Source organism: Alosa sapidissima, chromosome 20, assembly GCF_018492685.1.
Source record: "Alosa sapidissima isolate fAloSap1 chromosome 20, fAloSap1.pri, whole genome shotgun sequence".
NCBI lineage: Eukaryota > Metazoa > Chordata > Actinopteri > Clupeiformes > Clupeidae > Alosa > Alosa sapidissima.
In genome coordinates, this window is record NC_055976.1 from 24,876,860 (window position 1) to 24,900,854 (window position 23,995).

General features: G+C 42.6%; 1 protein-coding gene across 6 annotated transcripts in view; it reads right to left on the reverse strand.

Annotated features, from left to right (window-relative positions):
* atrx (ATRX chromatin remodeler) overlaps positions 1-23,436 on the reverse strand; it is a 56,129-nt gene extending 32,693 nt beyond the window's left edge. Inside the window, exons 1-22 of one of the 6 annotated variants that reach the window (XM_042073804.1) lie at positions 23,246-23,435; positions 21,799-21,899; positions 20,769-20,818; positions 19,889-19,938; positions 19,589-19,704; positions 19,206-19,328; positions 18,873-18,982; positions 18,715-18,782; positions 16,560-18,592; positions 16,347-16,416; positions 12,290-12,450; positions 11,681-11,845; positions 9,091-9,208; positions 8,743-8,839; positions 5,922-6,137; positions 5,540-5,566; positions 5,221-5,362; positions 2,612-2,721; positions 2,105-2,251; positions 1,703-1,880; positions 1,251-1,388; positions 747-922 (exon numbers count right to left, since the gene is read on the reverse strand). In XM_042073804.1, coding sequence (XP_041929738.1) covers positions 747-922; positions 1,251-1,388; positions 1,703-1,880; positions 2,105-2,251; positions 2,612-2,721; positions 5,221-5,362; positions 5,540-5,566; positions 5,922-6,137; positions 8,743-8,839; positions 9,091-9,208; positions 11,681-11,845; positions 12,290-12,450; positions 16,347-16,416; positions 16,560-18,592; positions 18,715-18,782; positions 18,873-18,982; positions 19,206-19,328; positions 19,589-19,704; positions 19,889-19,938; positions 20,769-20,818; positions 21,799-21,899; positions 23,246-23,265 — 4,416 coding nt within the window. In that variant the 5' untranslated portion in view covers positions 23,266-23,435. Of the gene's footprint in view, positions 1-746; positions 923-1,250; positions 1,389-1,702; positions 1,881-2,104; positions 2,252-2,611; positions 2,722-5,220; positions 5,363-5,539; positions 5,567-5,921; positions 6,138-8,742; positions 8,840-9,090; positions 9,212-11,680; positions 11,846-12,289; positions 12,451-16,346; positions 16,417-16,559; positions 18,593-18,714; positions 18,783-18,872; positions 18,983-19,205; positions 19,329-19,588; positions 19,705-19,888; positions 19,939-20,768; positions 20,819-21,798; positions 21,900-23,245 lie in introns of all 6 variants that reach the window. The other 5 variants (XM_042073803.1, XM_042073808.1, XM_042073806.1 and 2 more) reach the window with 5 other exon arrangements.
* Positions 23,437-23,995: the final 559 nt, after the last annotated feature.

Consider the following 23,995-nt stretch of genomic DNA (forward strand, 5'->3'; position numbering starts at 1 on the left):
TGCCAATACAGTAACCTGCCCTGAGTTTCTGTTTGTATACTTGAAATATGGATGATATCAGGTGCGTAAATGGAGAAATCTTTGACAGGACGCGCTTAACCTAGTGGGTGGGAATTTTCAGATGGGGGGGTGGGCAGGTGGTAGTAATAGTAATTCAAATTTCCCCTACTTCAGAAGCATCAGAAACCCAATTGAAGTACAAAAGCACAGGGAAAAGTGAGTTTTGCATAATACAGCCCTTTTAATGGCCTTTCTTGTAAACAGAGATTTGAAAAGGTCGACCCCTGATTTACTTGCTTGGCACGTTGAGAAGTAAACTCTTAACAGGAAACTGGCTGATGTGTGTATTTACAGGAGAAAGTGTGTGTGCGCATTCTGTGTAAAGCGTTTTCATGCATCTGTGTCCCTTCAGTCTTGTCCCCTGAATGTATGCGAGTGTGAGGGTCACTGAACATGGGTGGTTGTTCCCGTTTACACATGCCTATGGGCACACAGCTATGTGGGTGTACAGGTGTGCATACTGCACGCTTTTTGGTGTGAGCGAGTCAGAGAGAGGACACATCGAGAGAGATGGAGGGAGAGACTGAAAATGAAAGTGTATTTGATTAAATGAGAGAGATACACAGAGAGGGTAAAATAATGCGAGAGAGAGAGGGTAAAATAATGCGCGAGAGAGAGAGAGAGAGAGAGAGAGAGAGAGAGAGACCATGTGTGAGAGAAGAAAGAGAAAGAGAGAGGTCAAGTACCTGGACACATCCTGCCAGCATCTCATAGAGGATGTGCGCCCTCTTCTTCATGAGCCGGACGTCCTGTGGGGTGGAGTCGGCGCACTGGCCGTTCTGGATGGGGTTGATGAAACGGTTCCGGAACTCTTTGACGGAACCCAGCAGGTTCTCTTTGATGAAGTTCACCATGCAGTGGTCTGGAAGAAGAGGAGGTGGAGAGCACTGAAGCCAGGTGTGTAGAGCCGCTCACATATGCGGATACCGAGACGTAAACACAAACAAATCTAAGATAAACTATGTAGACGTCTACACATGCACACAAGCCGCAAAGCACCCATTTACTTTAGACACGTTAGAGAACATTAGATCTTTAAGCCATTAGACAAACACCAACTAAAGTGTAGCAGGAACTGTTGGAATTTAGCCATCTTGCAAAAATGTTGTGGTATAGGTATATCCAGTACACGCACAAGCGTCCCCTCGACATTCAGTCTTACACACACACACACACACACACACACTTACACTCAATGAGGTTGTTTTGCAGCGGTGTTCCGGTGAGAACAACTCTCCTGCGGGTCTTGATGTTGTTCATGGCTTTGGAGATGGCGGACGCCTCGTTTTTCAGGATGTGGCCCTCGTCGCAGATCACAAAGTCAGGGCCTGGACAGACGGGGGGGTCAGAGAGGCCGAGGGTGAGAACTGAACCAACACCCCCGACAGCACCCGCCCACAACACCCACTTCCAACAGGACAGAACTGCTCGCTCATGGGGAACTGCAGAATGGTTGACCAGCTAATCTACAAGGATACTGTATACAGCGTGTGTGGATCAATCTCCACACTGTCACAAGCACTGCCTACATATGACCCAACTGAAACTGCCAAAAATAAATTCTCAATGGCAATAATCAACTTTGTTTGGTAGATGACATAGTGTCTTGTCTGATTTCATTGTGAAATGCCGGTCCTAATACCTGGATCCACCAGGGTCTTCTGAAAGGTCTCTTTGAGCTTCTTGCTCTTGATGCTGCGGCCCTGCGTGAGGTTGCGGTACATCTCGTAGCCGATGATCAACACGCCGCCATCCTCGTGCCAGCGCTGCATGGCGTACGCCCGCTCCTGAGGACGCTTCACGGTGGCGAGCTCGACCACCTGGGCACAAAGGAGCCACGCACACACACACACACACAGTTAACACTCAGACAAATTTGCTGTTCTTTCTGTGATTGCTGACATATCAGTTCGGTGGGATTACTATTTCAACTGGAACAGACTAAAATGGCACACACCCATGGTTCTCCACATTCTAGATCAACCGTAGAGGAGAACCCTGAAGAACTTGAACAAATGACCCCAATAAAACAGCAACTGTGTACCTCTAAGCTCTCTTCATCCTTGAAGCCAACCTGCCACTTCTCAAACTCATTCTTCCAGTTGAGGACGGTGTTGAGTGGACAGACCACCAGCGCAGTGCTGAAGTTCAGCTTCTCACACAGCAACATGGTGTGGAGGAACGTCACCACCTGCAGGACACACGGTGCAACAGCAAGCAGTCACACATACACATACGCACGCACCAACACACACACATTAGGGTACAATAACACACCAGGGACATATGTACACACACAGGCACACACAGGCACACACAGGCACACACAGGCACACACAGGCACACACAGGCACACACAGGCACACACAGGCACACACAGGCACACACAGGCACACACCCTGACGGGATCCATTTCTCTGCCAGTGTTCGAGGGAATGAGCCACTCACCTAAAGTGTTTCACCAAGGCCCATGCAGCAACAGCAAGCAGCCACACACGCACACACACACTGTTAAGTTTTCCGCCAGCGGTTCATGGGTCGGGCTACACACCTGTAGCGTTTTCCCCAGGCCCATGCAGTGGGCCAGAATGCAGCCTGAGCCGGCAGACTTCTTGGTCTTCTTTACAGACTCAACGCAGCAGTCCCAGATGAACTGCACACCTGTGGAGAGCAGCAGAGATGGGACACATGATGGCTCACCTACTCAAGTGTGTGTGTGTGTGTGTGTGTGTGTGTGTGAGAGAGGGGGGTGTAGACCTAGCTTACTCAAACTAATTGTACTAAAACATTTTTAGAGCTAATTATGGCAATCTGATTCCAAAATCCAAGTTCAAAGTCAATTTCATAAACTCTTTGAAGTTTTATTCAGATTGATGCAAAAATGTATAGGCTCTAAACCAGGGGTCTCAAACACCCGGCCCGCGGGCCAAATCCGGCCCGCGTCCTGCCCAATTCCGGCCCGCGACGTATGACAAAATAATAATGTAATCCGGCCCTTGAGGCTATTAATTGCGACAAACAACGATACTGATTAAAATAGATAGATCCAGGTACGGTGACAAATCTCATTTATAGGCCTACTCTGCTCCACTATGTGCAAGACATCCATAGCTTGATTCAAACCCAAAATCGCTGCGCAAAGTTTTCAGGAAATACTTGTATTACACGCGAGAAACACAAAGACGTGCATATGAAATGACGCGGAAGCGATGCAGGCCATAGTGTTGCAGAAATTGAAGCAGAAATTAAGCAGAAATAGGCCTACACCAAATGTTGAAAAACGTTCACGTGCGATGAAGTCTTAGGTAAGCTATGTTATTCACCTATTCTAATTCTGAAGGAGAATATCCTTTTGGAGATTATGATCGATCGTCTATGACAGTGATAGTCACGGTGCGTCTGTGAATGGAGGTGCGTGTATACAACGGTGTCCACTAAGCATACCATGCTTGTTTCGACCCTCTGCCCAACATAGCTTGGAGGTTGCAGTGGTAATCGTGATAGTGTCCGTAATGGATGTGGTACAGACAGCAGGGCTAGTAGAAATAGGGCTCTAAAGAACTACAAAGTCAACCGCAATATGATGCGAACTTCTGGGTACTGCAGATTACCCGCGATAGGAACTGTTTGACCAGAATACTTTATTGTAGGCCTATATTGTAGTAATCTATTACTAAACCACAACATATTAGGTGTTGGTATACATCTTAGGTGTTTTCCTGTTAATTTGTTATGTGGGTAATATGAAAAAAGGAAAGTAAACCTGCTTAAATATGTTCATCCAGTATTTACTGAAAGGTGCATAATTTGAGGTGCTTGCCATCCAGTGACAAATTACATGGGTAAATTTACCCCCTTCATAAACTTTTGTTTTACTCAAAGATTTTTACATTTACAGTAGGACTTCATCTCTGACCACTTTCAAGCCATGACCTTTTGAAATTTTGATATAAAAATCCAATGGTGTTGCTTTCTTAACCCTGATGCCTAGTTTGCCAGGTTTAAAAAAGTTATGAGAGGAAATATTTTTATTTGGTGTGAAACACACACACCTGTTTTTATGTTTTTCATTTATTTTATAATTTGTATTAATATTTATTTTATCATTATTTTATTTATAAGCTAAGGTTGCTAGCACAGGTGTCTAAAACTAGATAAAAACACTTGCACTTTCTGTTTGCAGTTTTGTGTGGTATTTGAAAAAAAGAACATTGCATTTTCAGAAATAGCCGGCCCTCCAATCAGATGACGTTGGCAGAATTGGCCCCCAGCTCATTTGAGTTTGAGACCCCTGCTCTAAACGGTCCCACACCTCTGGCAAACAGCCTCCTGCCATGCAAATCTTTATCACTGCTGGACCTGAATTCACACACACATTGAAAAGGCATGAACTACTCTTAAGGAGGGAGAGGTCATGATGCACTGGTCTCATCTATCATAGTTTAGTTCTCCATGGGCCATTTCAAGGAGTCCTTCTTCGTTCCCATAATTCTCAGGTTTATTCGACATTGTAATGACTTTTCGAGCTGGTCTTTCGTCCATACCAGCAGCAACACGGAATGGAAAAAAAAAATAGAGAACTTCCTAGACTCACTCCTTCAGCCACTGTGCATCTACAACTCTACTCATGATGAATGGACAAACAATGTTTATGTATCTATCTGCTTATTTACAGAATATTATTTAATGATAGAAAATATCATATATGGTGTATGTTTGTATATACATACATACATACATACACATACAAGATATTCAAGAGAGATGGGGTGGGAGAGGGAAATGACCCCCCCAATTGGACTCAAACAGGGGTCTCCCTGGGTACTTGGACCTATAGATATAAGAAAGCTAGATACCACATTGTCCATCGAGTTCTATTAGGTGCAATGCGTGAACGCGGCCGCCATATTGCTGGGGGCAAACACCTTACTGTCTATGGGCAACAGCTACCGGCAATCAGAGACACCTGTTTCTCCATTGGCCTCCAGAGATCGTTGCTCCCACCATGATGGTGGCGTTATTTACGTACGTTCTGGAGCCCAATGCGGTATCTAGCTTTCTAATATCTATGCTTGGACACATAAGTGGTGGGGATGCTGCTGCTGCCGCTTGCACCACATCTCCCCTCAGTGGACTGGAGTTGTTAGTGCGTGCACCTACCATCCACCTGGTGAGGCTTGAGCTTGGTGACCAGGTTCCTGTGCACCTGCACGAGCGGCTCTTTGGTCTCCTCGTCCTCGTCCAGCACCAGCTTGGTTGTGATGGGACAGGCGATCTGGGACGAATCGTCCACCACGATCACCTGGGGTCACCATGGAGACAGACAAACAAAAAACAAAAACAAAGGAAAAGTGAGTCTGGCAAGGACAAGGGAAAACAGATGCAGGCAGATGACCCTATAGTTGGGGGCTGCTAATGCTCTTGGTGTGTGTGTGTGTGTGTGTGTATATGTGTGTGTGTATATACACATGCATAACACCTGAGACGCCTCGTCCAGCACGATCACCTGGGATCACCAGGGAGAAAAGAGAGAGGGGAAAAATGAGTGTGGTCAGGATGAGGGACACGGGGGCAGGCAGATGACCCTGTAGTTGGGAGCTGCTACTGCTGTGTGTGTGTGTGTATGACGGACAATGTTCATGTGTGTGTATGAGTATGTGCATGTAAGTATGTGTATTGTGTGTGTACGTGTGTGTGTGTGTGTGTGTATATATATATATATATATATATATGTATGTATGTGTGTGTGTATGAGTATGATCATGTAAGTACATGTATCTGTATGTGTGTGTGTGTGTGTGTGTGTGTGCGCGCTTATGAGTATGAGCATGTAAGCACGTGTATCTGTGTGTGGTCCTCACCTCCCGAAGTTTCTCCCTCAGTGCCTCTCTCTCGGCGATGCGCTTCCTCCGGTCCTCCTCCTCCTTCAGAGCATCTCGCGTCTCCATCCGCAGTTTGGACTCTTTCAGAATCTTCCGGATCTTCTTGCGGCCTTTTGGCGTTCCCTTGTCGTCGTCGTCGTCGTCGTCGTCGTCTCCTTCTCCATCTTCTTCGCCCTCCTCCTCATCCTCCCCACTCTGCAAATCAGTGTCAACCGTTGAGCTATTTAGACACCACCACACACTATTTATGAACTCCGTAATACTACATGGCCCAGCAGAGGTTATACTTCTTATCCCACAGCTCAGGTAGAGGTTTGAGTCAACAAAAGTCATGACGCAAAGATGATCGCTGGGTTTCATGGAAAATGTAATGGCCATGGGGTGACCTGAGTATTTTCTCAGGAGAGACCGAAGTACATTGTTTAGGGGCACCTAAATGCACCTCCATCACTGTCTGGTTTGGGTCAGAGAGGATCATTGGAGCTGACCTTCCCTCCATACGGGACCTGCACCGGTCCAGGGTCAGGAAAAGGGCAGCAAAAATTTCTGCAGACCCCCTCACATCATAGTCACAAACTGTTCAACCTCCTTCCCTCTGGTAGACGACACAGGGCCCTGTTCCCTAAAACCAGCCGACACAAAGACAGCTTCTTTCCCCAAGCAGTCACTCTGTTGAACGCTCAGAAATAGTCCCCACCCTTACACTAGGGATTGACCGATATGTTTTTTTCAGGGCCGATACCGATATCAATTATTACCAAAACAGGAGGCCGATAACCGATATGTAAAACCGATATGTCAGTTGTCAAAAAGGGGGGTAGATAGTAAAGGCTATATGCTGCAAAAAATTAATTCAAAATCATTTAATTATGCAAACTTTTCTTTCTTCTTTTGATACACAATTGTCTATCAACTTGCATTACTTTGCAAGTGTAAATCCTGTGTATCATGTTAATCCAAGAGCTGAGTGATAGCAATTATTTTCATAGAGTAGGCCTGCACAATGGGCTATGTGCTTGTTAAGGGACCTGTCACAAAGAGGATGCTTTGCCATCGTGTGTGTGTGAGTGCACGAGAGGGAGAGGAAGAGGTGTATGCGTGATGGCAAGTGTTACAGTTGAATAGTTTAACAAAACAGTTTTAAAATAGTTCTTAGGCTATTTAAGCATGCAATGTGTGTCCATGTGTAGGCTATAAGCTACACTTTTGAGAGCCTCAGCTCAGGACACGGATTTTGTTCAGTTCGGATTAAATTACGGCTGGCCCTGGGTGCATGTAGTCTTTTCTGACAGTCTGTTTCAAAAAGGAGCAATTAGACTTCTTGACGTTCGCTATTGCATAATTTAGGACTGGTCTGTACTATGTCAGCCGAGGTCTCCCGTTATTTACAATTAACGAACGAGGCGGAGGCAGAGAACTCACGACGCGCAGCACCTGAGTTTGTGGGATAACTAGTAAACAGCATCAGTAACGTGCATCAATCGGGAATTCGCTAAATAAAGGAAGTGGGTGCTTTACTTATTGATCCGGATCAAAGAGACAATAGCTTACAAAGTGGTGTTTTTGTAACTTCAATGTAGATGATTGTGATTCACTGCAAATTCAGCAATGTAGGCTACCTTCCTTACCTTCGAAAATAGCTCCGTAGGCTACAGCTAAAGCCCAGTCTGCCTCAGTGAGAATCCTAAACTTTGTCCGTGTTCAGTCTTCGATCCTGATTGGCTGCATTCGTGCTAACTAACAAATCAGACGGTGTAGTGGGCGGGACAATGCTCTTGACCACAGAGCAGCAAATTCAGGGAGTGAGAGACGCTTTACAGACAAAGTAGCGTGTTTCATTCTTTATCCATTTCAATATCGGCTTATCGGTGGAAAAAATGACCGATACCAATTATTATAAAAATGCTAAATATCGACCCTAATAATCGGCCAGGCCGATAATTGGTCGACCCCTACCTTACACTGAACAAATCAATCAACACTGTTCTGCTCATCATGTATACTTCAATCTTATAATAACAACATTGTCATTGCACTGAACTGCCTTGCACTATATTTATATTTAAATCTTAAATCTCAGTCTATACTGATATTGCAGTATTCCTACCCTCTCTTCAATTGTATATTGTATCTTGCCTGTGCCTGTTGAGGTGTCCACGACCATGGCAACCTTGACAGGGACAACAAGGAGGTGGACATCCCTAGCCGCACCCCCTCACCATGGACAATTGCACTACCCTATCCCACACATAGTGTTCTATTTATATGCAAATGTACACACTGTATATTATACATAGCCATATTCTACGGCTCTTCATTCTATTCTTAGTGTTCTGTTTTTTATTTTTTATTCTTATATGTTAAGAGAATGTTGTACTTTGAGAGCAAAGATTAAGCAGAGTCAAATTCCTCACAAACATAAAGCTGATCTGATTCTGAAGACTAGACCATCATTACCAGATGATATAAGTATAAGTATATATACTCTTTTTATCCCATGAGGGAAATTTGGTCTCTGCATTTATCCCAATCCGTGAATTAGTGAAACACACTCAGCACACAGTGAACACACAGTGAGGTGAAGCACACACTAATCCCAGTGCAGCGCTCGGGGAGCAGTGAGAGGTTAGGTGCCTTGCTCAATGGCACTTCAGCCGTTCCTACTGGCAGGGTTCGGCAACCCTCTGGTTACAAGTCCGAAACGCTAAACAGTAGGCCACGGCTGCCCGAATGAACATGACCCTCCAAATGCTTTATGTAATTTAACTAAATGACTGGTGCATGCTGGGTAAAGAGTTACCTTGCCACTGGAGGAGTCCTGCACTTTGATGCGACGGCGCTTCTTCTTCTGCTTGTAGCTCCTCTCCTCCTTCTCTTTTGCCGCCTTCTTAGCAGCTCTGAGGACACAGCAATGCTCCATCACTTCATGGCAAGCTCATGATGATAGGAACTAATACTTGGTCATGAATAGACAAACCTATCACTATGCCCAGCCAACTACTATTCTCACCAATCCAAGAATCCTGTGTGTGTATATAGTAGAGAGAGAGAGAGAGAGAGAGAGAGAGAGAGAGAGAGAGAGAGAGAGAGAGAGAGAGAGAGAGAGAGAGAGAGAGGGGGGGGGGGGGGGGGTATGTGTGCACTGTACCTGGTTCTTCGTCGTTTGCCTTCTCCCTCAGAGTCACTGACTTCCTCGCTAAGAGCAGATCCACTGTTATCACTTGACGGTGAACCCTCAAAGTCAGAGTCCGCCGAATCATCACTGACTACTGCATGCGGGTGCACACGCACACACACACACACACACACACACACACACACACACAGGTGACAGAATAAAGATTACAACAGATAATGTTTATTAGATAGGTAGATAGATAGATACTTTATTGATCCTCAAGGGGAAATTCAAGTTTTATAAACATATTAATGTTTATGTTTAAGTTATGATAGCACCTTTATAATTGCAACTCAAGTCTGACCGTAAATCTATAACACATGGCTCTTCAAGCATTTACACAAGTAAGAAAATGCTATTACATGCACACATCAGGGTTGTGCAAAATTCGAATTGTAATTCTGCTTCCTGTTTGCTACCTCAATTGAAATGCAAGTAAAGTTGAAGAATTGAATTGGAATTTAAGAGCCAGGTTCAATCCAATTTGGAATTTTGCACAACCCAGGGTTTCCTGCAGCACTTTGCAGCTAAGGCGGCCGCCTAAGCAACACACGGCTGCCGCCTTAACTACGTCGACAAAAATAAAACATGTATATGAACGATATCCACCGTGTTACTCTACTGTTCTCTCCCTTTCATTCCAAACCATGACCAATGCCAGTCTCTCTTCTCTGCATGCCATTAATTGAAAGTTTTTACAATTTTTAAATGCCATAAATCCTCAAATTACGGCCAGGTTCTTTTATTTACTTAGGCTGCACAAAGCACAGGCCTTTATTTGGGGCAGGCTTGTAATCGAGGCAGGCCTTTATTTCTTACGTGCGTTTTATTGTGAGACATGCATTTCGTTTGGAGCAGCATACAGGTAGGCTATCAAAAGCATACGATTTTCGGCTTGGTTTGGGATTTAATTTACTTTTGAAATGTTTGATTATATTGCGAAATGTTGGGACTGATAGGCACTGAAATCTGGGGGGTATTTGATGGTTCACTAGTAAGTTTCATGTAGTTGAAAGAGTGTCAGGATTTCCACCCGCTGTTTATTGCGAGACAGGCAGTTGCTTTCATTCATTCATTGAATGTGCGCTTTGCTGTAATGGAAACCTTATTGCGAAGCTAAGTAGGCCTACAGTAGCCTAAATTGAGTTATGTTTTTAATTATGCATGATTGAGGTTTTTTTAATTAAATTCGTAGGCTGGAATGCCGTGGCAAAAATTGTGCTTAAATGTAGTTCAGAAGGGGGCAGCGAGCGACTGGTAGTTTGAGCATGAGCATACAGTCTATACCTGCCATAAATACCGATACTGAAACGATACCACGGCTAAATCCTAAAATATCTGGAAACGAAAGGATGCAAATCTCTTTTAAGTGTAGTCATGTGTTGAATTTGGTGCATTTTGTAGTTTGCAGGTCAATTCTGGGTTCTAAACTTCTAAACTTACATAATTATTATTTTTATATAGTCAGTAAAATAGTAGTTTGTGTGTCCTTTATTATTTGTTATAGTTAATTTACATTATTGTGTTTTGCCTAAATAGCCAAAGTAGGCTAGATCAAGGTCAGTCTTCAAATTACAGCATACAAATCACTTAATGCTATGCAGAAGGGCCTAATCTTTAGGCCATCTGATGTAGGCTACCCTTGGCCTTCCCGTGTTTATAGGATTTCTTTGACAGTTACAAAGGGAAAAAAAAGTGAAGATAGTCTTCTTTGCTCCCAGTGTGATTTAATAAGTAGTAACATGTTACAACCACTCAGGTCTTTGTCAGATAGGCCTACACCATTAACTGTTGCAATATATCTGTGTGCATTCCTACATTACATCTATTTATTTGATAGTTAACATTATTTGCTACCACATAAAAGTAAGCCGCAATTATTATTAGGACTCAACATGTTTCGGTGGTGTGGGCTTTAATGAGCGCATTTGGGGTGCCAATCCTACATCTGGGCAATAATTATTGAAAGAAATTCTACATTCTACGACTTCTACATAAGTCTACATGCCATGACAAACAATAGCAGTAGTCTTGACTGAATATTAAATAGTCATTGTGTCTCATGGATCTTGGCACTAATCATGTAATGGTGTTTTCTATAGCCTATTCGTTAACCTGTCGTTCTTTGAACTCTTTAAAAATTTTGGGATATGTCTGCGAGGTGCTTAGCCAAGTTCTATGTGTAGCCTACTTGTTTTTGAACGACTTTGATTTTACAGACAGGCCTCTTTGTACCTGTTGGCTTGCCTTCACTCTCCGCGATGTATCCGAAATAGTTCCAGATTTCACTTCGACCTTTTGTTTTATCCACAACTTGTGGACTTGTGTTGGCGTTTGCTGCGCAAACGCTCACTCAGAGCTGCCTGCTTGACACGCCCACTTGCCTAGATGCGTGCACGGAGCATGGAGAGTTGGAGCAGTCCAGATAGACACAGAACACTAATATTTTAACGAAGTATCGATTCTAAAAACGTCGGAAATCGTAACGTTTTTTGCGTCCGATCTTTCTAGTATCGGTACACCGAGCAACACCAAAGCCATAGTGTGCAGCAGCTCTGACCTTTCCTCCTGCTCTTCTTTTTGCCCTTTTCCTTCTTCCCGCCTTTGGCTGACTTCTCTGTGCCTGATTCGCCCTCGCTAAGCGACAGCTTGTGCCGGAGAAGGTGATGGCGCCGGCCCTTCTTTTTATCGGCATCAGAGTCTGTGTCAGAGTCCTCGTTGTCCTCTGGGAGACAAAAAAAAAAAAAAATAGACAACAATAACAGGCATATCAGGACACAAACATTTTCAAAAAGCCAAGCAAAGGTGGCAGTAGTGTTCAGCTTATGGGTGTATGGCTTAAAGAGGATTTGAGAGAAGAAAAGGGGATCCTCTTAATCAAGTCAGTGCCAACTCTCAGTGTATTGAATCATAATCATTACAGATAAGATCATGTTTGTCTGAAACAACCACAAAACACCTCACTTTGGAAAAGCCAAAAAATGGCAAAATGATATAGGAAATTATATCTGACTGTATAACCTTTCATTAGAATAGTATTTTGTAAATTACAATCCTATTTGTAAAGCACCCTGTTTGTTTGCATGTGCATTTGTGTGCTGATGACTATTTGTTTCCCCGTGTTGCGTCGCTACGGTTCCACCACAAAGGAACCGGCCAGTCATAGTACCTGAGCTATCACCATCCTCTCCATTCTCCTCGCCGCTTTCATTCTTGACCTTCTTGGCCGGCTTTCCAGCCTCCTGCTCGGAGTCGCTGTTCTCCGAAGAGCTCTCCGCCCCTGACGAATAAGTGGCCTTGATTTGTGCAAGCAGCATTTTCTTTGCAATTCTGAGAGGGGGCAGAGAGATACGTCATGAAAATGTCAGGAGCCGTTAGAGGCTAACAGCACAACCTATAATTCTTAACACAAACTGCAGTGTGCTCTTTCAGTTCGGCTTGAGAAAAGGAAGACAGGAAATTCTGCAGCAGAATGTCAAGTTATCTGGCCATGAAGTGAAGCTAAGCAGAGTGAAAAGCCACTCAAGGGTTAAAGGAGAGGAAGCTTTGTGTTATGAAATGTCAAAGGCAGGGACTTAATCCGATGGAAATGTAGTCACAGAACCTGGAGCAGTGGGTCATGCAAGACAGCTCACCAACATCAGCGTGATTTAGAGGAAGATCCAGAGTTTCAGATCAGATTTATGCAGACATTCAGCCTTCTCTAAGAAAGTGTTCCAGCACCACTACATATTTAGCTGCCTGATCTTCTACAAGGAATTGTACTCCAACACATACACACACACACACACACTATATATTCCTGCTCTGTGAAAACATGGGAAATGGAAACTGCAGCAGTTTTAATGTGACTTTAGAGTCTAAAGGGGGAAGGGTTCACAGACAAAACCTGGGCCAGAAGGTCCTATGTCCAATAGCTAGGCATCAAAGGAAAATTACATCACTGTGATGTTCTTAATAACATTCTTAAATAACACAACTTAATAAATCACCACAATGTACTCTGTGATGCTAGGCAATCAGGTTTACTAGCTCTACAACAAACTGTATACGAAAGACTTTAATAGGACTTGGCTTAAAAGATTCTTCCCACCATCACACTGCATACCTTTGCTGATAATATACAGAACTGAACCTTCACTTGCCACCTTTAATCTTCCCAATACCTCTGATCTCTAAAGTCAGTTTATATTTTGTTGGCAACGTGAAAAGAGGACAATTTGCCCTGATACAGATTTTCATGTCAAGTGGAGCAGACAGAATTGCTTCAAACTAATTAAAATAGATTCAAGAATGATTTATTTGCTTTTCATTCCTTTAACTAGTCACTTTTTAATCAACATATTGTATTGAATTACCTCCATGTCTGTCTGTCTACCTGGTAGAGGGTGTGGCATGGGCCAAATAGCTCTGAGGGTCTCTAGTTGACCTATTTACGGTCAGATAGCAGTAAATACATTTTCTAAAATGATCATCTTGTTTAGACTGACTTGGGTGACCGACTTCAGTATAAATCACTGAAATAGCCATCCTAATGTACTAAGTGTCCTATCAATGTCTTTTCTGATTGCATCATTGCCAAGAATCCCATACATTACATGGTGTCCAGGCAGTATGACTACATTGTTTCACTAAAATATCAAAAATCTACAAACTGAAATCCATTACTGCATCCATATCTTTTACTTTATTGCCCCCTTAATCTGCAGGTATTTCATAGACATCCAGAGTGACAGATTAGCCCTGCCATTCATTAGAATACTCTATACACTAGTTACTTCAGCCCAGAAAATAAAAAAATAAAAAATAAAAAATGGTTTCATGGTGCTCTGATCGAACACCAAAATATGAAAACGCAATTGTCGGAGCTGCAAACATCTTATAACTAATGACCACAATGACTGGAACCCTACACTGTTTGGCCAAACTCCTGCAATATTGAAATTAGCCAATGGGAAGCACTACATATTTATTGGCTCCAAATAATCAATCATGAAGCCAAAATCCTAAGTCCTAATTTTTTTTAATGTTATTCCTTTAGCAGACACTTTTCATCCAGTGACTGAAGTTGGAAACCTTCCATGAGAATTAACAGGAATAAATTGGATTTTGTCTAAACAGAGAACCTAAATGTAGTTGAATTTCTGTAGTCAAATTTCTACCCTGCACATAGGTTAATCGCATGCACACAGCAATCAGCATAAGCTACTAGATATATAGGAAAACTACGGTGCTAATGCGCATGGGAAAAACATTTTTCCCAATGAAAAAATCATTGTGAATGTTCTCATGTGGGAATTACTGGTGGGAAAATGGGTTAAGTTTGCGAACAGTTGCGGGCTTGTCCTCACTTTTGTCCTCATTCAAATGGGAGTACGGAATTTTGCATACGCTCTAATGGGCTCGTTAATAACCATATGGTCATATTGCTGGTCTGATATAGTTTGACGCTTCATAAATAATCATAATCTATGAAGTTTGGGGTGATATGAAGGGTTCAGATGCAAAAGCCTCTAAATGCCACCTATGTCAAAAATGAGATAAAGATGGTGAGGGGATGCTCTCCACACATAGTATACGCTAATCAAATAATTTAACTTCTAAACCCACTAAATACCACTCTCTTCCTGGTCTGAAATATCGATTTATAGGCAAAAACCTATAGGAGCCTGAATTTAAATGCTCATTTAAAAGAAAAGTGGTCAGACGGATTTAGAGGGTTTTGCATCTGAACTCTTCATATGTTGTGCCATTATGTTTTATAATTATTTGATTTGTTACCAATTTTTGGGATTCTGACTGGACAAAGCGACAGTCAGTCAACGTTCCAACCAATCAGACTTTGTTGTTGAATGGCGTGGTGTGGGCTATCTTGGCAGTTCAGTGGTTGCTGTGTTGCTAGCTTGCTGCTAGCAATTTGATTTGGCTGGCCAACCGAGGATTACACATGTTCATTACACATTTTTGTAACAAGTCAACTTCAGCCAGTGTTCACGGCAGTCTTGGCTAGCAAATGTTAGCTGCTAGTAAAAAACAGACTGGAAACAATAGACAGTGCTAACGGTTAGATTAGCATGCTAGTAAGTAGGTAGAGAATGAGATTCCCGCTAGCATGCTAGCTAGCTTCATATGCTAAGCTAAGCAAAAATAACAACAAACAAATCATATTGCTTATTATAAAACAAAATGTTTATATTTATGTTTGTATATGAAGTGGTTTGTATGAATTACCCAAAATTCTCAGTTAATTCCCGTAAATTCCCATTAACTCCCATCATTTTCTTTAATTCCATGAAGGTTTCCAACTTCCCCACCTAAACTTCCCATGAAAAGTTTCCGGAAATGTTCCGCCTTTTTGCAACCCTAAATACAAGGGACTACATTGCCCCCAAAACAACTTGGGGCAAAGTGCCTTGCTCAAGGGCACAACAATGGAAGCCGGGAATTGAACCCACAACTTTTCAGGCTACTGCATGCTATCCATATCCTATCCCAGCTCATTAAACACTACAATTTGTTTTTGTTTTTATATAATCACACCATTCCATCTTCACTGAAGCATAAGGTGAGCTTGTAGCTAGACATGTTGAAAACTGCACCACTAGTATGCACAAACTGGCATGGCTTGGGGAGGTCATCAGATCTGACTAGTATTCTTATTTTTAGTCATGCTTGATGGGGCACTAAAGCATGCAAAGAAATGAGCGACTAATCTACGGGTTTGCAGCTTGGCCAATGAAAGATGTGAGACAGAACAATGATGGGAATGAAGCATTCATTTATTGAATGATTCAGCTCGGAGCCAAACAGGTAAGAGGAGTGGCTGTGCAAGTTAACGCTACACTCACAAAAAACCTGACAATGCTAAAAGCAAGACTTTAAAATATTTCCGTTAGTTGGAAACAAGAGAAGCAAAAACAATTAACCAAAAGATTGAATAAACTAAAGCATACCTCTTTGTCTCAAACAAAAACAAATACAAAAACATTCTTTTTTAAATGAAACAAATGAAGTGTGACATTGCAAAGTCTTTACAACAGAACACATTTAGGCCACATATAAATTCTCATTCTCCCTGCTAACATATCAATGAGGTATCAACAAAGAGGCTTGGTTCTCTGCACCAACAAGCCCTATATAAAATGTTTTTGTTGAGTCCAGACATTAAGATGGAGTTGTGCATGGACTAAAGTATAATACAATCTATCTCTGTCTTGGGGCCATACCTATTCTCTGGGTCATCGTCATCATCCTCAGGCATCTGAGAGGGTTCACCTTTGACGCCACCTTCATCCCCTGCGCAAGAAACAATCACAGAAAATAGTCTAAGTGTGGTCCCTAAACCTGTACCGAGGTAGCTGCCTTAATTTATTCCCTATCGCAACTGTTCACGAATTCATGGAAGGAAACCCTCTTGATTTGCCGGGGATGAGATTCACCTGACGACTGCTGGAATGCCTCTACGCCGGGCATCACTGAGTCCGTAAGGGGCCGAATCTTTTGCTTGTCGTCGCTGTCCTCACCAGAGTCCTCTGCTTTGTCTTCCTCATTTTCACTGGAGGAAGGTGATTGGTTGGCACTGGCCTTGCCTCTCCTGGTATGGCGTGTGCGTTCGAAGGACCTTTTCTTAGTTTTGGCAGACTTCTCAGGGGACTCTTTGCTTTTCTGTTTCACCTTACTAAGTCCTTTCTTGCCTGTGCCAAGCTTACCCAGGCTTTTCATTTCTTTCTCCAGATCAGAGTCGAAGTTTTCAGAGTCTGAGTCGGCAGTCTTTGTTTTCTTGCCTGCACTCTTGGTCGTACTCTTCTTGGTTCCCGATTCTTGGTCAGACTCAGAAGAGGTGGACTTCAAGTTAAGCTTGCGCTTGGTTGACCTCCTCTCTGAGGACTGTGCCACTGTGTTACTGCGGCACTCCCTTTTAACCTTCTTTCCAGAAGATGCTACCTCATCTCCCGAGCTGGCTTCCAGGGCTGCCCTCTCACTAAGGATTAAAGGGACCTCATCCGAGTCAGAATCCATTTGGGTGGACGACACCTTAGCTGCTGCCCCTTCCTCCTGGTCACTGGAGGTCTTTGTGGTCTCCACCTTTACCCTCTTGTCTGCGTCCTGCTTGCCGTTGCTTTTACCCTTATTCTTGCTTTCGGAGGGTTTGCGTAGGGGCGTCGTCTTGACTCTGGAGGATCGGCGGCTCTTGGGGCAATCATCCGGAGAGACACGTTCGACCTTGTTCTCGCTGACTGTCTCAGCTTTCAAACTGACTCGGAGAGGCATGGGGGTTAGCTTCACCACAAGCTTTTTTTTGCCTAGGGTAGCGATCCTTTTCTGAGCCCCGGAGGACTTTTCTCCAGCCTCGTCTGGCTCTAAGGGTTGGGATTCTTCAGGCGAAGAAGGTGAGGATACGGCAACTTTGGCCTCTCTGGCCTCATCAGCAGCAGCAAGCTTGGTGGAGTCTGCGAGACTCTCAACCATCTGGAACAGTTCATCAGGGATAGAGGGCGTAGCCGAGAGAATCGCCCGGTCAAGCTCTGTCGTGTCTCCGTCCAGCATATTCCCATCCTCCTCTACGCCACAGTCTCCATCCAGCTTGACTTCGTCATCATCCTCCTCCTTTTCCCTGAGCGTGCTCACCTTCCTAACCTTGCTCTTATTAAAGAGCTGTTCAGAGGGTGAAGGAATGGGGCTGTCTTTCATCTCCACGTCATCATCTGCGGCCATATAATCTGCGGTGTCCTCCTCGCCATCAGACCCATCTATGGCCTCGTCATTCTGGACCTCATCATTCTGAACCTCATCATTCTGGACCTCATCATTCTGGACCTCATCAGCCCCAGCCAGCTCAACGGGCTCCGCTTTAGCTGGTGTTTGGTGCTCAAATAAGGGGTGACCCACTGTGCCCTCTGCCCTGTTCTGGAGCTCTAGCTCTCTGAACTCCACCTCCAAGGCCTCCTCCAGGGTGGCATGAGCCATCTTCAGGTCAGCCAGCACAGACTTAAAAGCTTTGAGATGGCGGTACCGTAACATTGGTTTGGCCCCTTTGTCTTTGGAGGCCTGCTGAATGAACTGTACAAACGTGTTGTTCAAGCCTGTCGTAGTCTCTATGAGCTTTTTCGTCTTTTTAACCAGTTCTTTTGGAATCTGTAGGCATTTGGGGGAGAACGTCAAGGTTCCAGAACTCTCTGAATGGTGCTCCTTCCCATTGAGGGCGGCTTTATCTCGCTTGCGCTCCGACTTGCCCAATTTTGGCTTGTGTTCCCGACGACGCCACAATTGCTCAAGTTTCTGCATGATCTTGCAGCAGGCCGAGGACAACTCAATTATGGGTTGAGGGCTACAGACAAAGCAGTACCACTTGCTGCTCTCGTCCATTATCCCAGACAACTCTTTTCGGCCAAGGTTGCGTAAGATGCACTTTTTGCAGAAGGCATTACTGCAATAGTCACAACAGATCAGGTTTCCTCCTTCAGCACACCATCTGAAGACAAAGGGACAATACATTGATAATCATCTTCAGAGTAACAGATCACAGCACAAATATTATCTGTGTATAGCATCTATATAACACCATATTAAGAGCATAAGAGTATATTTTCTTACCGGCACTGTTCATCCATACCATCGGCATCTTTGCTGATGTCATCACTCATGTAGTATTTGTAACATGACTGAAAACAATTCAGATGAAATGCATAAAAACACAAAATAAAATAGAAAACTACATTCGGTAATCTTCTGCTTACATTGTATGTGCTTACCTTGCAGATAAGAACTTTTAAAATGGGATGCTCCAGGACTGAATCCCTCTGATAAGGATTGACTTGCTGACCGCAAGCTGTGCAATTCACTCTTTCATGAAGTGAAACTTCTGAAAAGCAAAAAAAAAAAAAAAATAGAAAAATATACACAAACATATACCAAGTGGAGAGCATTTGGATTTGAAAAACAAATTGCCGTGGAAACACTGGAAGTGATTGCACAACACCAACTCCTAAACCTGAGACAAGACTACTAAATAACATGCTACATAATATCTTATATTTATCTGTTCACACAAACATTTAATCTGTGCTGAGTGTATTTAAACACACCATTTCCCACAAGTTTCCTTTGGACCTCTCCTCTACTCTTCGCGCTTCGGCTTTTGAACTCTGGGCCTGTAAAATCATCTTTAGATTCATCATCTACAGGTTCAGGGTTGACCACTACAGTGCCTGAGGGGAAAGGAAAAAAACACTTCAAAAAATGTTGCTGCATTGGAAGGATTTACCATCAAAGATCTCATACTGGCCTCAATACATAAAATAAATAGATAGATATATAAAAATATAAATAAATAAATAACTGACACCTTCATATTCCAGTAATAAATTTGATGGTGCTGTTAATTCAAGGTTTATTGCATCCATCTCAATGGCTAGTTTTGTTTTCTTTTTCATATATAGCATTTAAACAGAAAGATAAAGAGCCATACCTTTTGGTAAACTGGTCATTTCTGTGTTGCTGTCAGAGGGGTTTTCCTCCTGATCACTCTGCTCCGAGTCGTCAGACTGATCTAGGCCAGTGTGCTTGGTCACAGTAGTGGGTTTCCTAACAAAAAAAAAACACGAAGAACCCAGAGAAAATAATTATGAACTATAATTAATAATTATGAATAATTATTATGGATTATTTTTGTTGTCTACGAAAACTACTTCAAAAGAATATAAACAAGGCAATGTAATGAATCCATCATCTAATGACAATGTAAATATCCAGGGGGGGGAAGGCTCACCTCTTAGGTCTTGAAGAGGAAGGCTTTGCTGTCTCTGTGGAGCTCCCAGGCTGCATGAACACAAAGTGGATGAATTGCAAAAACCCCAAAGAAATTCATCATTTGAAATTCATCAGGCCTCTCTGGCACATCAAGAGTTAACACAGCTCCATTTTACAGGGCAGAAACCAAGTCTTATTCAGAATGTTCCTCTGGCACACTAGGGGTTAATATGACTCCATTTTACAGGACAGAAAACACCACACTCTAAAATAGGTCTTTGAGACCTTCCTCAAGGTCACAAGCTCACTGGCACAAAGACATAAAGCATGACACACTTTTTTTATCCAATGAGAGTGAATACAACGAATTAGGTCAATATCACAACATAAGTTTGAAGGATCTTTGTTGTAGTGTTTTTTTGCTCAAAATATGTGGATTCATATACAAAAACATGTGGCAAAAATTTGTCTTATGCTGACAAATACTATATAGAACTTCAATGGCTGCATAAATAAATAAAACAAATTAAAAACCCAGGAATACAAAAAAAATAATGAATGAAATCATGTTTTTTAAGAGGATTCCTTGAAATGTAATATTCCTCCAAGAAAGACCAAAATTTCCCAAAACTGTCTTCAGATGGAATCAAACTAAACATGTTACTTTTTACTGTAGGCTAAATTGTGACGAACCTCAAAGGGTAATCTGCTATTTGTTTTGTTTCCCTCAGATGCTAACGTCCCTAATTGGACCTGAGAATAAACCCGCTACTTTGATTCTAAACAGTCCCGTTTCCTTCTCCTGTTTTATTATTTTATTAATATCAAGCCTATTGTAAAATCAACGTGGAACTAGAACCCATTTCACATTCTATAGTTACAAAACCATTATATCATACCTCTTCCATGATTTGGTCAGTTGTGTTTGATTCTGTAGAGGCCATATTACCTATAAAACACAAAACATGTTCACTGAGTAAGTTCTGAGCAGAAATACTGACAATACAGCACTTTGGGACATTCACAAAGGCACTTTTCACTCACTCTGTTAAGGACGAGTAGGCCATGTTTATATCTGTTTTTCAAATGCATCATATGGGGCGATCAGATCACAAGTAGCCCTCTGAGCTACAAGTCCATCATGCAGCTACAAGGTGTAGACTACAGGGACTGACATTGCTGACCACCTGTGCTCAGATTTCATTACAGCCCAAGTCTGCTAATAGGGCCATCCACGTACACCACAAAAAAGAGGCCCCAAACCACCTCTACAACTGGTTTGAGTGTCAAATCACATTGTATATAGCCTGGGTGGTTCTTTACACTTTTTGCACTGTTCACATGTGATTCGACTGCCAAGGACACATTTTAAAACCGTATGTATTCTGTGTAAACAGGGCTATACTTATTATTATACATGTACTGTTTACTAAGATTATCTGGATGGACCCGGACAATAGGAAACACAAGGATCACAAAGGAAATTTAATTTTAAAAGGATTTATATAATAAATCAATCAAAATGCCAGTTAATTTGCAACGTGCAAGTGAAAAACTCACAAACCAGACATGATGGCTTCTACTCGAGGAGGGAAAATGCCTTTGCAAGTCACAGATTTAAATACAAGGGAGGTGGGAGAAAGAAACAATGGTGCTGGGACACATTCACAAAATCAAATTCACCACAACAACCTATTTCCAATGCCAATACTAGATGTGCACATGTTCATATGGGCTTAACGTCAACTTAACTACAAACTACAGTTTGGTGTGCCTGAAACCAACCAAAAGAGCTCAAGGCTCTGGGCTGATTCACGCCAGGGTGCCTCTACGGTATAGCCTTTTGCCCACCAAAAGAAGCGGGCACCAGTAAACCAGGCACCAGTAAACAGTGACAATCCCCAGTACATCAAACCCTAAGACACTCACCAGACGTTTGGGCATCATTAATATCCTCTTCTGCAGAATAACTCATGTACTCATGGAGTTTTGTCACCAATGTATTCAGCTTGCTGGAACTACCATGGATACTGTTCAAGGGTTAAATGCATGCGTTATGGCCATGTCAAAAGTGACCATGATGGTCGACGTGTACCAAAGACATTGACAAGTTCTATATTGGTCTCTTAGACATGGACTATGCTCATTCAATGCCTGACCATTTAGGCTATACCGTCGGGTTACGCCCGTTTCTTCAGTAATGCATCACCAAATAAATGAATATTATTTCTAAAATGTTTGCTTTTTATGCTATTTTATGCATTATAACATTTAAAGCAGCAAAAGAAAGCTTTGGCTTCGTTTTAATAGTATGCAGGACAGTATAGTCATCCATTTTTATAGTGCATTTAATAGGCTGGAATAAATTATTAACGTCTGTCTAGTAACCCCAATAAACAATGCATATTATTCCTTCCTAGCTTTTGTTCATTCTATCCTTCACAATGGTTATTTGGATTCGTGGATCGTATTTCCCGAGACTCATGAAAAACCTCATGGAACATAAGCGAGGCGTGCACAGGAACTTGAAGGGGGAAACGTAACTAGTCAACACAAGCACTTCACGCGGTTGTGCGTCCTCGTGTTTATGGACATTCTGCGTCATCACTAGGTAATCACGACACTCATCTTCCATTAGCTGCTATCTAAGCTAGCTAGCCTATCAAAACACCTGAGGAGAAAGATGATCGGAATGTAACGGAAATTGGCGTTTCGTGTCTCGCAAATAAACAAAAGAGGATCTGCTGAAAACTATCACTTTCTGTTCTTGACATTACCGAAACACAGCTGATGCTGGTCTTTGTTTATGTTAGCAAGCTAACTGTTAACATCTTTGTTAATGTTACTGGCTAGCCAACCTGATGTTGATGTTGGAAAGCTCCAACCAGAAACAAAAGGCAACTTCCTCCGTCAGAGAATACTTATGAGCTATGAAGTTGGCAGCTTCATATACAGGATATGCAAAGCCTTAACAATCACTCTTTGTGCATGCATGCAGACATCCAGACACAGACATGCATCGCAATGCATGCGTCTGCCTCCCCTCTAGCAAAAATTAGCAACTAGATTGTAAGGTGCAAGCACTTTTCTTTAGACGCAGCAATACCAACACTTTCATTAAATCAGCAATCTAAGAAAGTACAGTGTAAACTGCATGTACATCTGCATTTGATATTGCATGAGTTTCATCAAAGGATAACCACAGTAACCGTGCGATTGCAGCAGAGGGAAATACGCCGGCTGTGTCTGACACCGGTAGCTTCGTTAGCTTAGCTTACTAGCTCTGCCTCCATTAATGTAAAAGAAAAGCGAGGCGCCATGCTAACTAGCTAGTCAGCTAGCTAAGCAAACCATCGTCAACGAGTTGCACACATACCTTTTGATGTCTGTAGTCATTTCTTGTACGTCTCAAATCAAGGGGTAACAAAGGGATTTCTTCAACTGTAGAAAATCCCGAGTATCAAAAACAAGTCTTAACTCGAGAAAAAAATTAATATTGGATCGTCTCACAGAAGACAAAGCAATGGCGCCATCTTACCGGATGGCTACAGACGCACTAAAATGGCGCATCCTGCTGAAATCCCCCTTGCTATCCCATTGGTCAGATCTCTGACAACTTCTTGCATTCTGAATGGTCAATTAATTCATTGACCTCTCATAGGTGGAGAAAAATCATGAACACCGTTACTTTATAAAATGTATTGGTGCAAAAATCGGTGCTTTGATGGCCTAACCTAGTTGGGTGAATTTCTGTTTGTTTTATTCACGTCCAAGATACTTCCTAGAGTTGTCACGAGATTCGGTCTTGTTATTCCATGTCTACTCATAGTAAAAGAAAAAAGTCTACTGCGTGCGTCCACTGTTTTCACCATCATATCTCAAATGATATTCGCCAGCTCAAAGCCCACAAATGGATGACAGTGACACCATACATGTGGTCAATTACGGTATGTACCAAAATATCATTGGTGCAAGAGGTTACAGTAGTAGTCATTCTAAATCTGAATCAGCTTCCATAGGACGGGATGTAAATCAAAAAAATTTCACCTCTAGCCTACATATGATCAGTTTATGACATCTTGTACTGTATACAGTTCTCAGTCTCTAGTTCACTGTGAAGCACTTG